Here is a 14,087-nt window from a genome sequence, read left to right on the forward strand (position 1 = left end):
GGCGAAGGATGTGCCCGAAGGAGACACAAAGTTTGTTGTTGTTCCGAAAAGCCGATGACGACGACGACAACAACGACGATGTTGTGCAACAAAATTTTTATAAAAGGTCCCTTGTCAGGTACTTATTCATCACAGTACACAGGGCCAGGAGAGAAAGTATGGGTGTCAGAGCCTCGAGCTGAAATTCAAAAAGAGGAGAAGGAGGAGCCAAGGACAGGTTATAAGTGGATATTCATACTATAATAGTATGCCCAGGCGGAATTGCAAAGTAAGTACATAAAGTATGATATGGTTTTGTGGCGTGGCGTGGACGTTGGCAGAGATAGGCACAAGGAAATCGTACTCGGGCGCCAAAAAGGCCAAGCCAAACAGGATAAGAAAGAATGGCCGACTCGGTGTCTTGATATGTCTTGGCCAGGGATTCCCTCCCCCCTCAGATGACGACCATGGCCTGCGTGGGCGGTCGATCATAAGGCTAGGGTGTCACTGGGGGAGGAGCCAATCTTGGCTCCCACTTGGGGGGACACTGGAAATTCTCGTTCCATCTCTCTGTCTTTCTCTCTCTCTCTCTTGCTTTCCTGCTTGTTTTTTTTCTATTGTTTTCTTGTGTTCTCTATTCATCTTCTCCAGTTCTCTTTCCCTGACTGCACTGCCTGCTGGCGAGGTGGGGGTGGGAGTAGATCTGTCTCTTCTACCACCATACCAACACTCTATACATGCATGCATGGTACCTACTTTAAATACATAACACAACAATACTGTGATACTGTGAAGGAGCGACCTGCAGAGGGGATTGTAGATGAGCGAAAAAAGAAAGGGCCCCTTGCCTACCAGCAGATCCTATCGTGGGCCCTGATCAGACCAGACCAGCCTCAGAAGGCCCCTACCGTAGTAGTACACAATTCTACAAAAAGACGCTTGGGCTGATGCCCAGAAGGTCGAGGTCGGTCCCGAGATTATGCTCATGCATGTGGTGTGTAGCACAGATGCATGCATGGGATGCTCATGCAGGCTGGCTGACTGACCACGAGGGGCGGCGTGGGGGGCATCGAGCGGGACACACAGACAAGGGCATAGTTTATCTACCACAGTAGGTTGCACTTACCACAGTACACCCTTGAGCACGACGAATTGCGACAGAAACTGTGTGGGTTGGGCAATGTACTGTAACATGAATGTGTCCTGTTTCAATCTTGACTGAATTTTGACTGCTTGGCGCTTGGGTTCATCTGTACACGCCACATTGCGTCCACATACTACTTACTGTATGTAGTCGAAAAATGTGATGGCAAGTACTGTGATATTCAGCCTCGATTATAGTGTGCTGAAGATCGTACCTCGTCTTGTCCCGGTCGCTCGGGTCCAGGTGGGTCGCGCCCTCTCTGAGAGAGGCGAGTTGGAGTGACCCTGCAGCATGTGTGCCCTAGCTGGCCTGGCTGTCACCTTGTACTAAGGTACCGCTGGGCCGCTGGTGACATATGTACCGCGCGCTGCACCGCCCATGAGGATCCACTGACCACCTGACGGAAAGGGTCTCTGATTTTCCCAGCAGTGACGATGCCAATGAAAATCAGCTTGCCCACACGAGCTCTGTTTCTCTCTGAAATGAAACAAGATTACGCCCAATTACAGGGCACCTAATACGAAGAGAAAAGAAAGGGAAGAAAACCACCTGCAATATGTACCATAATTTACATACTGTACCGCAAGATGCGCATATCCACACCCTGAAGATCATTGATCAGCCACAACATGTGCGTCATGTTGTCTTTTCGGTTCCACCTGCTCTGCTCTCCCTCGAAATCCTGCTCGCTCAACCTTTTGACGTGTCAAACTGCCATCTTGTCCCCGTCCTCGTGACCTCCCCCAGAACAGTGGCCCCTCTCGACCGGGGCGCAGGTCCCATTTCAGCAAGCGACCCGGCTGAGCAGCCCGTAACATGTGCCGTTTCTTTTTGAACCCTGACATACTACAGTAGTTGGCGTCACTGCATTAATTTAGTACGTACGTGCAGCAGCAGTGTGCTATGGTACAACCCATATGGGGGAGGCATGCGTGGCATGGTGAGGCTCTCCCAGCTAGTTTGGGTTGTGCGGCAAGTGGTCCCCTGAGACCAGGCATGAACCCAGCGCAATCTTCAGCGCCAGAACTTAAGCTGTTTCTGCAGCTGCAGCTGCAGTACATAATACAGTACATAGTATCAGCCTTATCTCTGCTGCTCTCGACCATGTCTGTTGGATGATGGATCATCAGATGTTAGACTGTACATAGTACTCTCTTCGAGACCTTAGGTGGATACCATCCATCTATTCATCCAGAACCTATCTTATTTCATCACGCTACTTGTGCGTACGCTGACTTCGTATCAAGCTAGACGAGACTTCGTGCGATCCACTCTCACAGCGTAGCAGCGGCATTCATTTGGGGCCCGTGAGTGACAGTTGCCACAACCTCCGCTAGCCCGTGTATTTGTGTGTACCTCTTTTTCGCTTTTTTTTCCCTTCCCATTTCGCCGTTCGATTGATTGAAGGGGGACTGACTGGACTGACTGAACTTGGCTTATCATGCTAGGACTACTTACTCGAGCCTTCAGGGTCCAGACCAGCGGGGCGATGGGGTCAATAGGTTCAGCTCAATGTCAACACCACTACTTTGGGTCATTATCACGATTCGTAATAGTCCGCCACCATTTGGCTCGGAAGTCTCAATTCCCGGTGTTACTGTTGCCTGCTGTCTAACCTGCATCCTACTGTCTCTCTTTCATGATAGCAACGCTGACAATGATGATAGGCGTTGCAGCCCGTCTGCTCCGTCTCGTGGCGCACGCCTGCGCTGACGACTTAAGCCCCCAGTGTAAGCTAGAATCGGCGACATTTCTGGAAGCTCCAGAAGTGCCCGCCCCCTAATCAAACTCCAGTCTGATGAGACCTAATGCTTTAGCCCTTTTCCCCTTTCGAAGATACATCTAAACACTCTCACATGATCGCCACAGCCACCACATGTCGCCGTATGTGCGTATTTTATTGTACTATCAGTAAGTGTGTCTTGTGTGTGCTGCTCGGTCGACCAACGTAGGAATTCATACCGGTTCTCAAGTCTCGGCTCCAGAATCAATATGGAAGGTCGGTCCCTGTCCTTATTGTTTCTTCAATAACGAACCCATGGTGCATGAAGTCATAAAGCGGAGTTGTTCCCTTAGGAACCCCAGCTCTTTAACCACGTGGGAATCCATCCATCCATCCACCCTCCTATCCACCCATCCCAGCATGCCCATACTCTCTCTCTCTCTCTCTCTCTCTCTGCCTTGCGTTTCAGCGGTACAGCATTAGATAGGTACAATATTGCAGCAACCACGTCAGGGTAGTAGTGGTGGTGCTAACTGTATACAAATGGAGCCTCAACAACCTTCTTTTTGTAGTTTATCGCACACAACCACTCGGCTCCCGAGAAACAAATCAGAGAGATGTCGCGAGGGTTCCCATTGCAACCTCCTCAAGCCAAACCAAGACCACCATGGAGCAAATCTCAGCGCGTTTTCCATGATTAGATGACGAACACCACACTCTCCAAGGCGCACACGTATTATCTCTCCATATGTTCCGCTTGCTGACTTCGCGCCCGCCGGTCAGCGAAAATATGTACCTTCTGCAGTACAAATCGGTGCCTGCTGATAGGGCCTCATGTAGGCCCTTGTCTGATACCGGAAATCCTTTGTCCACTGACCGCCCCTTGAGGCATTCCTTCAGCCTGGATTGTGGAGTCGCTGACTGCCGACCAACACGTTATCGCAAAGAGGAAACGGATTCCACACCGTTGATTGTGGCGCCGGAATCTCGGACTTGCTCATCCCAAGGGAGCAATGATGCATACATGTCCTGAACGTAATCGTCAAGTCAGGACAGAGAGAGAGAGAGAGAGAGAGAGAGAGAGAGAGAGAGAGAGAGAGAGAGAGAGAGAGAGAGAGAGAAAGACAGTAGAGTCTGGCTTGAAGCAAGGCCGATGTAAACCCGCCGCACACTGCAGCGCCTCCGCCTTCCCCGGGGAGTTGACACCCCCCAAGCGGGGTTTGAACTGCTTGTATCGGAAAAGCGTTGTTGGGATCTTCATCTTGTCCTGCGAGTAAAGTGTCACCGCCTTATCTCGCTGTACACACAGTGTTCAACGGGAAAAGACCGTCGAAGAGTATTGGAATTCCGGCTTGCAATGTACTGGCGACGCGTGGCAGATCTACGCAGTAGGGTAGTTGACTGGCGTTGTCATCTTATCTAACTGTGAGCCTTTGGTTGCTTGCAAGCGGACACTGAAAATTCAAAAAACTTGATTTATAGAACAAGGAGCCTTTTGGGTAGGTCATTGTTTATTTTCTAGGTATGCGCGTGCATACATCAATTGGAGCCCTGTGGCAGTACGCAGATTGTATTTCCCTCCGAAAGGATGCAGCATTGGCACTGAAATTCAAAGGTCGTTACCTAAGTAGAACGATGATATTGGATATCGCGGCTGTTTGGGCCTTGGCTGCTTGTCCTTGCTACGAGAGGGTACAATATGCTTTCGCTCTGACAAACATGGAGAGCTTCGATTGGACTTCGTTGTTTGCGAAACGTGTCGGGCATGACCTGTCAAGATGGCAGACCAAGGTTTGCGTAAATTTATACCAAGCCGTCGTTGAGAACATTGCAATTATGTGTACATAGCTGTCTATGTATGCTGAGGATCATCCCACGATTCCAGTGTCCCCCCCCCCCCCTCTCTCACCCTCACTCACTATCAAGGCCACAATTCAACGACCTCCCACTCCCCCTCGACCTTCCCACCAGGCTTCGTCGCCTTAGCGCCAGACCCGACGTATGTATACAACCACCTCCTTTGGTCAGCCGGGTCCTTGAGATTCACGAGATCCACCTCGTCAGGCACAATCACCACCACCCTAAAGTTCCTCCTCGCAAGCTCGTCGTCCAGAAGCTCATCGCCCACCTTCTGGCCCAGCCCTTCGCCGGGACCCGGTTCTTTCGCCCTCGGCGTCCCTGGGCTCGGATTCTTGAAGCTACCCCTCATCCCAGGGCTCAGGTTCCCAAAGTGCCCAACGACCTCTCTCTCCCAGTCCCAATCTGCTTCTTCTCCCTTTCCTCCTGGGCCCCTCATCCGTGCCAGTAGTGCACTCCGCACCGCCCTGGCACCTGCGCCGTCAGACGCGATGTCAGAAGCAGAGAGGACCCACGCCCGGCCCCGGATGCGCCACTGCGTCCCCATCGGGACGGCCCAGAACATGGCCTCGACGGGACCACCGCCGCCCGAGTGGCTGACGTCGTCTTGTTCTCCGCCGCTGCTGGGGCCGGAGGAGTAGATCTCGGGCACCTTGTCCATCCGCGCGTCCGAGGTGAGCACGGGCATGTCGGACTCGTAGAGGTCTGGGTTGCGTGGGGCATTGTTCTTGTCGTTGGGCGGGAGGGAGGCCCATAGGCCCCTGTAGATGCACGTGCGTGCGCGCGGCACGGAGGAGGAGGAGGATGAGTGGAGAGAGGTGAATGTGAAGGAGGGCTGTTCCATCTGCTTGATGTCTGAGAGGAACTGGGCACGCCAGGGGGCGGCAGAAGAGGATCCTGAGTTTGTGGCCATGGTTCTGATGGGGATATGCTGTTTTGCACTGGAGGGGATGATCATGGTCTGTCGGAGGGGTGAGAGGGCCTTAAGTATGGCTTGGAGGCGCTGGCTGGGAAGCAATTTAGCCGGGAGGAGCGCGCCCTGTGACATGACGATGAGTACGGGAGCACATACATGGAATGGAAAGGTGTGGATGTAGAGGTGACGTTGTGAGGCTCTAGGGAGGTCTTAGGCTGGGTCCTTGACGGATGTGGTTGATGATTCATGAAGTGACGTTTGCCCTGTCGAGGATATGGAAAAGACAAACAATTGCAGACTTGGGGAAGTCTTGACTGGAACCAAATAAACTGAGTGTAATCACTCTTTTGTTATCAATCAAGAGGTTCCTCTCTGGAAAAAAGAAAACACCCTTTGATTCTACCCTGTAGAATTGTTCCTCATCCTCCTGAGGAGCTTGCGTAATGATGTGATGCTATGCTGAGCTCAAGGTGTGGGGAATGGAGGCAAGGTGGGGTGAGGGTATTGAGGTGCTGAGGGTACAGAGGTACAACCATACTGCTCTGCCCCTCCCCCACACTATCTTATCGCCAGAAGCCCCACTTAACACCCTTGCTGCATTTTTTTTGGGATTTTCTTCTCTGAAAACATGTCTCCAACTTTCCAAACGTCGCTCCTGCACCACAACAACAAGCTCCTCCTTCTCTTGTGACGTCCAATCACACAAGGAGTCAATTACCCCCAAGATGGGTAAAAACAAGGTATGTTGTTCACTGCACATTTGACGCTTGCTGGTAATTGACTTGTTATGTTTGCTTTTCGCAGCATCGTGGTGGCAAGAGAGGTGGTGGTGGAGGAGGCGGCGGCGGTGGTGGCCGACGTGACAACCGCTACCGATCCGAGATTAAGAAGAACAACGAGAAGCTCGAGAGCTACTACAACCAGCTGTTTGACTTTCCAGAGGATGAGATGAATTCCTTCTGGGAGGCTCTTCGTCGAGAGCTGCCAAACAGCTTCAGATTCTGTGGCTCCAAGGGGTGAGTCCTGCGCGTCGCTGCATCCTCTTCTTCCTTGACTCTCTCCTCTTCCCATCAAACCTGCGCAAGGCTCACATACCACCCGCAGCCATGCCCTCACCGTCAAGCGCCTCCTCGAGCAGCGTTATATCCCTGAGATTACCCAGCTCGAGAACTACGATGGCAACCCTGTCACCCCTCCCATCCCCGTTCCTTGGTACCCCGACAACCTCGCCTGGTGGATGACCACCCCCAAAAATGTCGTCCGCCGGTACCCTCCGTTTGCCAAGTTCCAGAAGTTCCTCGTGTCCGAGACCAGCGTTGGAAACATCAGCCGCCAGGAGGTGGTGAGCATGATCCCGCCCCTGCTCCTCGACGTCAAGCCTGGCCATGTCGTTCTCGACCTCTGCGCCGCGCCCGGCAGTAAGGCTGCACAGCTCCTCGAGATGATCCACTCGGGCGAGGAGGGTCGTATATTCAAGGCGCTAGAGGGGCATGCGGCCGATGATGGACGTGAGGAGCCCGTATTTCCAGGCTCGGACGAGGTCGACATGGAGGTGGACCCTGGCGACGACGGCCGCGCTACCGGCATGCTGATCGCAAACGACATGGACTACAAGCGCAGTCACCTGCTTATCCACCAGCTGAAGCGTCTGTCCTCTCCGAACATGATCGTCACCAACCACGACGCCACCTTGTTCCCCTCGCTTAAACTACCCTCGGGCGACTCCAAGAAGCAAAACTACCTCAAGTTCGACCGTATCTTAGCCGACGTTCCCTGCTCAGGCGATGGAACACTGCGTAAAAACGTCAACGGGTGGAAGGATTGGCTGCCAGGCAACGCTCTGGGTCTTCACCAAACACAGATCAGGATTCTCGTTCGCGCCCTACAGATGCTCAAGCCTGGTGGTCGTGTCGTCTACTCCACCTGCAGCATGAACCCCATCGAGAACGAATCCGTCATCGCCGCGGCCGTTGAGCGCTGTGGCCTTGACAATGTCGAAATCTTGGACTGCAGCAACGAGCTTCCTGGCCTGCAGCGAAAGCCTGGCTTGAAGACATGGAAGGTCATGGACAAGCAAGGCCGCATCTGGAACAACTGGGGCGAGGTCGAGGCGTGGACGGCCGAGAGCAGGGAGAAGGTGATCCCCGGAAAGCTGACACCAACCATGTTCCCTCGTGCACAGGAAGAGGGCAGACCTGAGGTCCCGCTCGAGCGATGCATCCGCATCTATGCACACCAGCAGGACACCGGCGGCTTCTTCATCGTTGCGCTACACAAGAAGAAAGAGTTCAAGGCTAAGCCTGAGAGTGCTGGTGTGGTGCGGCCTGGACAAGTGTCCCAGAAGACCGAGAACTCCCTGGAGAATACACCAAAGGCCGAGGAGGCGGCTGTCGATGCCGAAGAGGTAGTTCTGACTGCTGGAGAGACGGACCAGAAAACTCCTGAAGACCAGGCATCCGGCGAGCAGAACAACCCTCTCAAGCGGACCCACGAGAGCGAGGGTGAGGAGTCTTCGTCGAAGCGACAGCACACAGAGACTGCAACCGAGACCGCAGCAGAGACCACTGCGGAAGTCACTGCGGAAGCCAATGGAGACTCCAAGACAGGCGAGCAAGATCCAGAGAAACCGACCGACGCAACCAGTCAGCCAAACAATCAGAGTACGTCTGATGGCTATGGCGACAAAGCTGCCAAGAAACAGAACAAGCTGCCCTTCGAGGAGCCTTTTAAGTATCTCGCCTCCGACAACGAGGTCATCCAGAACATACAGACATTCTACAAGATCTCGCCACGGTTCCCGTCGGACCGTTTCATGGTCCGCAATGCGGCAGGTGAGCCCTCCAAGGCGATTTACTACACCAGCGCACTGGTCCGAGACGTCTTGTCATCCAATGAGGGACGCTTCGTCAAGTTCGTCCACGGCGGAGTCAAGATGTTCATGAAGCAAGACGCACCCTCTGCAGAGGTCTGTCGCTGGCGCATCCAAAGCGAGGGCCTGCCCATCCTCCAGGGCTACGTTGGCCAAGAGCGCGTCGTTGTCCTCCGCAACAAGGAGACCCTCCACAAACTTCTCGTCGAGATGTTCCCCCGCATCAACAACGATGCATGGAAGAAGCTCGACGAGATCGGCGAGCGCGTGTGCGAGGTCGGTCTCGGCTGTCTGGTGCTGCGAGTCGAACCCGATGGTACGGACCCCGACTTCACGGAGAGGATGGCACTCCCTCTCTGGAAGAGCTTCCACTCCCTGAATCTCATGCTGCCCAAGGAGGACCGCAGCGCAATGTTGCTGCGCGTGTACAACGATACCACGCCTCTCGTAAACACCATGTTGAAAAATCAGAAGCCCAACAACAACAAGACACAGAATGGTGTTGACGAGCGAGATGCTCAGGGCGGCGATGTCGGTGGCGATGCTACAGTAGATGCGAACCCCGATGTGGCGGCCGATGCGGAGACGGGTATCGCAGCCGATGCTGACGCTGAGATGGGTGATGCTGGCGAGGGCGACGGCGATGTCGCACCTGCAGAAGATGTCCAGGAAGAAGAAGCTGGAGCGGCCTAGGTTGCTGCCACTCCTCCTCCCACGCCGCAGTCTCAGTATGCCACGCCCCCAGTACAGAATGGCACGCGACCCCTTCCGAATGGTATCCTGCCCTCTCGAAACAACACACGATCACCTCAGAACGGCACACTGCCCCTTCAAAATGGCATGTCCCGTCAAGACGACATGGCCCCGCTTCCGCAGAACGGCACGCAACCCCTTCCAAATGGCACGATAACCCCTCAGAGCGGCACAACTCCCCTTCAACGCGTGCCCCTTCAGAATGGCACGCTACCCGTCCAGAATGCCACGCAGCCTGTTCAGAATGGCACACAACCATCTCAGAATGGCACACAACCCCTTCAGAACGGCATGCTACCACATCAGAATAGCACAAATCATCCATCTCCAAATGCCACGCTCTTACCGGAGAACGATGTACGTCCAGCGCAGGAAGGCATACCATTACAGAATAACGTGCAGCCTGTTCAGAATACTACGCGTTCAGACCAGAATAGCGTGCAGCCACAGCAGAATAGCACGAATCCACTTCCGAATGGTCAGAACACCAGGAATGAGCGCCTCTCTATAGAAAGGTCCCAAATCAGCCCCGAGGATGCTGGGCTGTATTTTGATGGTCCTTGCGATTGGGCCTGAGGAAGCTAGGAAGTGCGAGTCCTTGAAGTGACAGCCAAGACCAGTGATGTTGACATGGCCTCAACCGTACTCAAACAGGAGGAAGGTTACTAACGCTACCAATCTGATAAAGGTAGGGATGCTGGGCAACGTGGGATTTAAGGGAGTTAAGAACTTTGCACAACAGCTCCTCGGCAATGGAAGAGGGTGATGGAGATTGTTGAATAGCTGCTGTGCAGGCATGCTACAAGCTTTTCCTCGGTTGGGTAAAGGCATATTTGGTGGTGACATTTCAAAATGGGACTGGGCAGGTTACAAATCAAAAGGTTTGGGGTGAATTGTGTCTTTACTGGTCCAGCTTGGTGTCGAAGCAGGAAGACACACATACCGATACTGGAATTGTGCATAAGGAGTTTCAATAAAGGGATTCAATTATTTTTTCTGATAAAGTAAGGCTCCATTGCTATGTTGTGATTTTATTCACAGAGGGGTCTATTGATGCCTTTTGTGTGTAAGTTTCCCATTGTGTTGCTGGTTCTTCCTCCACAAGATCTAGACTGACATATTCCACCAGACCCAATTCACCAACTTCCCCATTCAATCCCCCACCTCATCATGCTAACCAAGGCCTTGTCATATTTCCTGAGAAGCCCTTTACCAAGCAGCGGCTTTATAGAAACCGTAGCAACTTGTTCCACCTCCACAGGAGCGCCCAGCCTCCCATGACGGACGAGACGCCGGTGAAGATGATCAGCGGCCCATACGAGGTCCCATAGCCAAAGCTGCCCAGACTGCTGCTGCTGCTGCTGCTGCTGCTGCTGCTGCCAGCGCCAGCCTTGAGCAGCGGGATGCCGGCCAGCCCGCCGCTGACATAGCCGACGCCCCTGGCGCCGTTGAGCAGGCCGTAGATGACACCCATATCGACGGCCTCGTTGCGGTCGGCGGCCTCGCGCTCCATCTGGTTCAGCACGCCGCCCCAGGTGGAGCTGTAGCCGCCGGCGAAGAAGCCGAAGGTGATGGAGAACAGGACCAGGAGGGCCATGCTGCCCTGGGAGGTGAGGCCCCAGAACAAGAAGGCGGCGAGGGCGGAGCCGAGGGCGGGGATGGAGACGACGGTCGGGGTGGACAGGGCGGCGAGGCGGAGGCGGCGGCGGCGCCTGTTGGTGGTGTTGTGGTCGCTGAGGTAGCCGAAGAAGGAGCTGGCTACGATGCCGGGGATGTTGAAGAGGGTGAGGAGTAGGGTGGCGGAGGTCTGGCTTAGGCGGGCCACGTCGTGGGCGTAGGTGTTGAGGTAGGTCTGCGGGATGCCGTAGCCGGCGCTCTGGAGCGTGATGGCGGCGGCGTAGATGTAGATGGTCCTGTGGCGGAGGAAGTGCCAGGGGATCCTGCGGGACCTCCTCGCTGTTGTTGTTGTTGTTCTTGTTGTTGTTGTCGTCGTCGTCGTCGTCGTCGTCATCTGCGGCGAGGAGGAGGGCGGCGTGCCTTCGCTGTCCTCGCCGTCCTCATCATCAACACCAAGGCTGGAGGGATGGGCAGGGACGAGGGCGATGGCGGGGATGCTGGTGGCGGCGACGATGGCGGTCCAGACGCGCAGGGCGGTGCGGAAGTCGTAGGCGTCGAGCAGGGCGCGCAGGATAAAAGGGCAGGCGGAGCCGACAATGTTCTTGCACGAGAAGACGACGCCGTAGGCAAAGGCACGGCGGCCGGTGCCGAACCACTCGCCCAGGGACAATGTGGTGGGGCTGTAGACGAGGGCGCAGCCGAGGGGGGCGAGGACGGCCTGGGTGGCGATGAGGTGCCAGACGGCGGTGCTGAAGGAGGACAGGACGAAGCTGAGGCACATGAGGACGGCGCCGCAGAGGGCGGCGGCCTGGCGCCACCTGGCCCAGCGCCTGGTGAAGGCGGCGAAGAGGAAGGGCATGGAGAGGTAGATGACGCCGTTGAAGGTGGTGCCGATGATGCCTGTGAGGTCCTGGCTGCCCTCGAGTGTCCAGTTGGAGGAGAAGTATTCCTGGAACACGCCGTAGCTCATGGCGAAGCCTGGGGTTGTGGGAGAAGTGTGTAAGTAAGTATTGTTATGGAATTGAAATGCAAGAATGATTGTGAGAGCAGATGAGAGAGAATAGATAGGATGTTGAATCTTGCATACCCCATATTGGCAGCTGTAATATGCCATTGCCGATGAGGACACAGGTCTTTTTCATCTTGAGACCATTTTGCCTCTGCTGCTGCTGTTGTTGTTGTTGTTGTTGTTGTTGTTGTTGTTGCTGCTGCTGCTGCTGGTCGTCCTGGTCTGGTTCTTCTCTAGGTGAAGATTCTCGTGATAATGATGAAGAAGAAGATGTCTCGGGCTGAAGTTGATGCTCGCCAAGGTCAGCAGCAGCTGGCGGTCGCTCATGTAAAGCGATAGTCTCGACTGACGACATGTTTGAATATAATTCCAGTAAGTATGTTGAATGAACCTGAAGATCCTCAACTCAGAAAAGTAGTTTCAGAATTTTATCTATTAAAGTGAGTGACATTGCTTGCCACACGACAACAAATAGATGATGACCTCAGTGGTGACTGAAAGATCCCCGCATGCCATGCGCCCTTTTGCCCTCGCGCCCGAACTTCGTCGGCACTACGCCTTTTATCGCTGCCGATCTCGGTCCTAGTCGTTGTTATTTCTCTGCATTCGGACTCTCCCATCATCAGGTTCATATCACAAGAGTCACGTCGAAGCTGCCAATCTAGGATGTTTACTCCTCCTTTTTATTTTATTCTCTCAAGAACTGCCGTCGCGATTGTGTTTGTGGGTATTTATTTCATCTTGTACTATATCTCATGAAGATCAACGCAAAATAAATCAAGATCGTCATCAACGCTGTCATCATCATCATCCTCGTCCAGACAAGACTCTCATGTAAAAGTATCGACATATGTGCCTAACCAGTATGTGCGAGGGGGCCAGTAACCTCAGTAGCTCTAGAAGTTGGTCTCGATCAGCCTGGCGACAAGATCACTATCCTCAGGCAACTCTGGATAGTCCAGGTTCACCACGCCCAACCTCTTTTTCCCATTTCCTAGACTGCGCAGATAGTCTCTGGTCCTGACATTCATGCCCTCGACCCATTTGCCAAAGAAGTGCATGTCGCTGTGGGCACCGACGGCGATCCACTTGGCCTCTGCGACCTCGCCGTGCTCGACCGGATCACCAACCGCCGAGCAGAAATTGATATACCACGTCTGGTCTGGGTCGTCAGCGTCTGGGCCAGTGCCGGTGCCGTCGGCCTTGGCCATCATCTTCTGCACAAAGGTCTGCTTGGAGGCCACGAGATCGTCCAGCTCGCAGCGCGTGGCGTATTTCCACTTGTCCTGCAGGTGGACCTTGACGCCGGTGGGGGTCTCGATGGTGAAGTCGGGGTTGTCGTCGAGCCACTCCTCCAGGTCGAGGCCCATCCTCTCGGTGGGCGCAACCTCGGGGTCGCCATAGTACCGGCGCAGGAGCACAGCCTTGCCCCTGGTCTCGCTGAGCCTGGCCGTGACGGGCGCAGAGTACCACTTCTCGGTGCCGTCGTCGTAGGCGGGCGTGCTCTCGATGGCCTCCCTGACGGCGTTGTAAAAGATCTGCGGCCTGGTCTTTTGCTCCTCGGACTTGTCGTCGTTGTTGATGGAGACCAGGACCGTCTCTGTGGCGCGCCTGTCCTTCCTGGGGCCGATAAAGTCAAACACCTGCTCCATGACGTCGTCAAAGGACAGGCCCTTGGGCAGGCCGATGGGCATGCCGCCGTGGTAGCAGTACAGCTTGTTGTCGTCGTCGTGGCGCCGGAGCCGCAGGTCGAAGAAGCGGATGCCCAGGGCGAGCTGCTGCGCGATGCTGAGGTACTGGGTGCGCACAAAGGGCACGTTGCTCCTCGCACAGCTGTCGTGCGTCCCGGGCACCGTCATGCCGCTCAGCCACGTCTCGTCCGGCACCGAGCCCATCCACGTCTTGAGGTCGTAGTCCAGCACCGGCCGGCTGAACCAGTGCAGGTCGCCCTTCCACTTGCCGGCGAACACGCAGTGCACCCGCCCGTTCAGCAGCGCCATCTGCGGCGGGAATCTAGCCTTAACGTCTCTGCCTCCGACGTGCTCGGCCGCATCCCATGCCTTGCCGTCCTTGTGCGCCGCCACATAGACCCAGTCGTCCTCTATGAAGCCCAGGTAGGCGTTCCCGCCGTAGCTGGCCGCGCTGACGCCCTTGGCTGCCTTGCCCTCGGACACATCGTCTGTCGGGCTCCACGTCCACCCGTTCTCGGTGAAGTCGTAC

The 14,087-nt window shown here is 54.9% G+C and overlaps 4 protein-coding genes across 4 annotated transcripts; 1 reads left to right on the top strand and 3 right to left on the bottom strand.

Annotated features, from left to right (window-relative positions):
- Positions 1 to 4,663: 4,663 nt before the first annotated feature.
- On the bottom strand, positions 4,664 to 5,616 carry M406DRAFT_289344 (uncharacterized protein; the record flags this gene model as incomplete). The annotated part of the gene is made up of 1 exon (XM_040918848.1): positions 4,664 to 5,616. One exon carries the CDS (start codon positions 5,614 to 5,616, stop codon positions 4,768 to 4,770), a length of 849 nt encoding a protein of 282 aa, XP_040778994.1. The 3' UTR covers positions 4,664 to 4,767.
- An 816-nt stretch (positions 5,617 to 6,432) lies between these two features.
- M406DRAFT_90614 (uncharacterized protein) lies at positions 6,433 to 10,242 on the top strand. Its single transcript, XM_040926184.1, has 3 exons — positions 6,433 to 6,635; positions 6,724 to 7,933; positions 8,045 to 10,242. The coding sequence occupies exons 1-3, from the start codon at positions 6,568 to 6,570 to the stop codon at positions 9,179 to 9,181; spliced, it is 2,415 nt and encodes an 804-aa protein (XP_040778995.1). The 5' UTR covers positions 6,433 to 6,567; the 3' UTR covers positions 9,182 to 10,242.
- Positions 10,243 to 10,559: 317 nt separating this feature from the next.
- Positions 10,560 to 11,994, bottom strand: M406DRAFT_229616 (uncharacterized protein; the record flags this gene model as incomplete). Its single annotated transcript, XM_040915812.1, has 3 exons — positions 10,560 to 11,197; positions 11,312 to 11,836; positions 11,946 to 11,994. Coding segments are annotated over 3 exons (1,212 nt in total), but the record flags the coding sequence as incomplete, so codon positions are not given.
- Positions 11,995 to 12,763: 769 nt separating this feature from the next.
- On the bottom strand, positions 12,764 to 13,342 carry M406DRAFT_321828 (uncharacterized protein; the record flags this gene model as incomplete). The annotated part of the gene is made up of 1 exon (XM_040919559.1): positions 12,764 to 13,342. A coding segment is annotated over one exon (579 nt), but the record flags the coding sequence as incomplete, so codon positions are not given.
- Between the last annotated feature and the right edge of the window lie 745 nt (positions 13,343 to 14,087).

Source organism: Cryphonectria parasitica (assembly GCF_011745365.1).
Source record: "Cryphonectria parasitica EP155 unplaced genomic scaffold M406scaffold_3, whole genome shotgun sequence".
NCBI classification, from domain to species: Eukaryota; Fungi; Ascomycota; class Sordariomycetes; order Diaporthales; family Cryphonectriaceae; genus Cryphonectria; species Cryphonectria parasitica.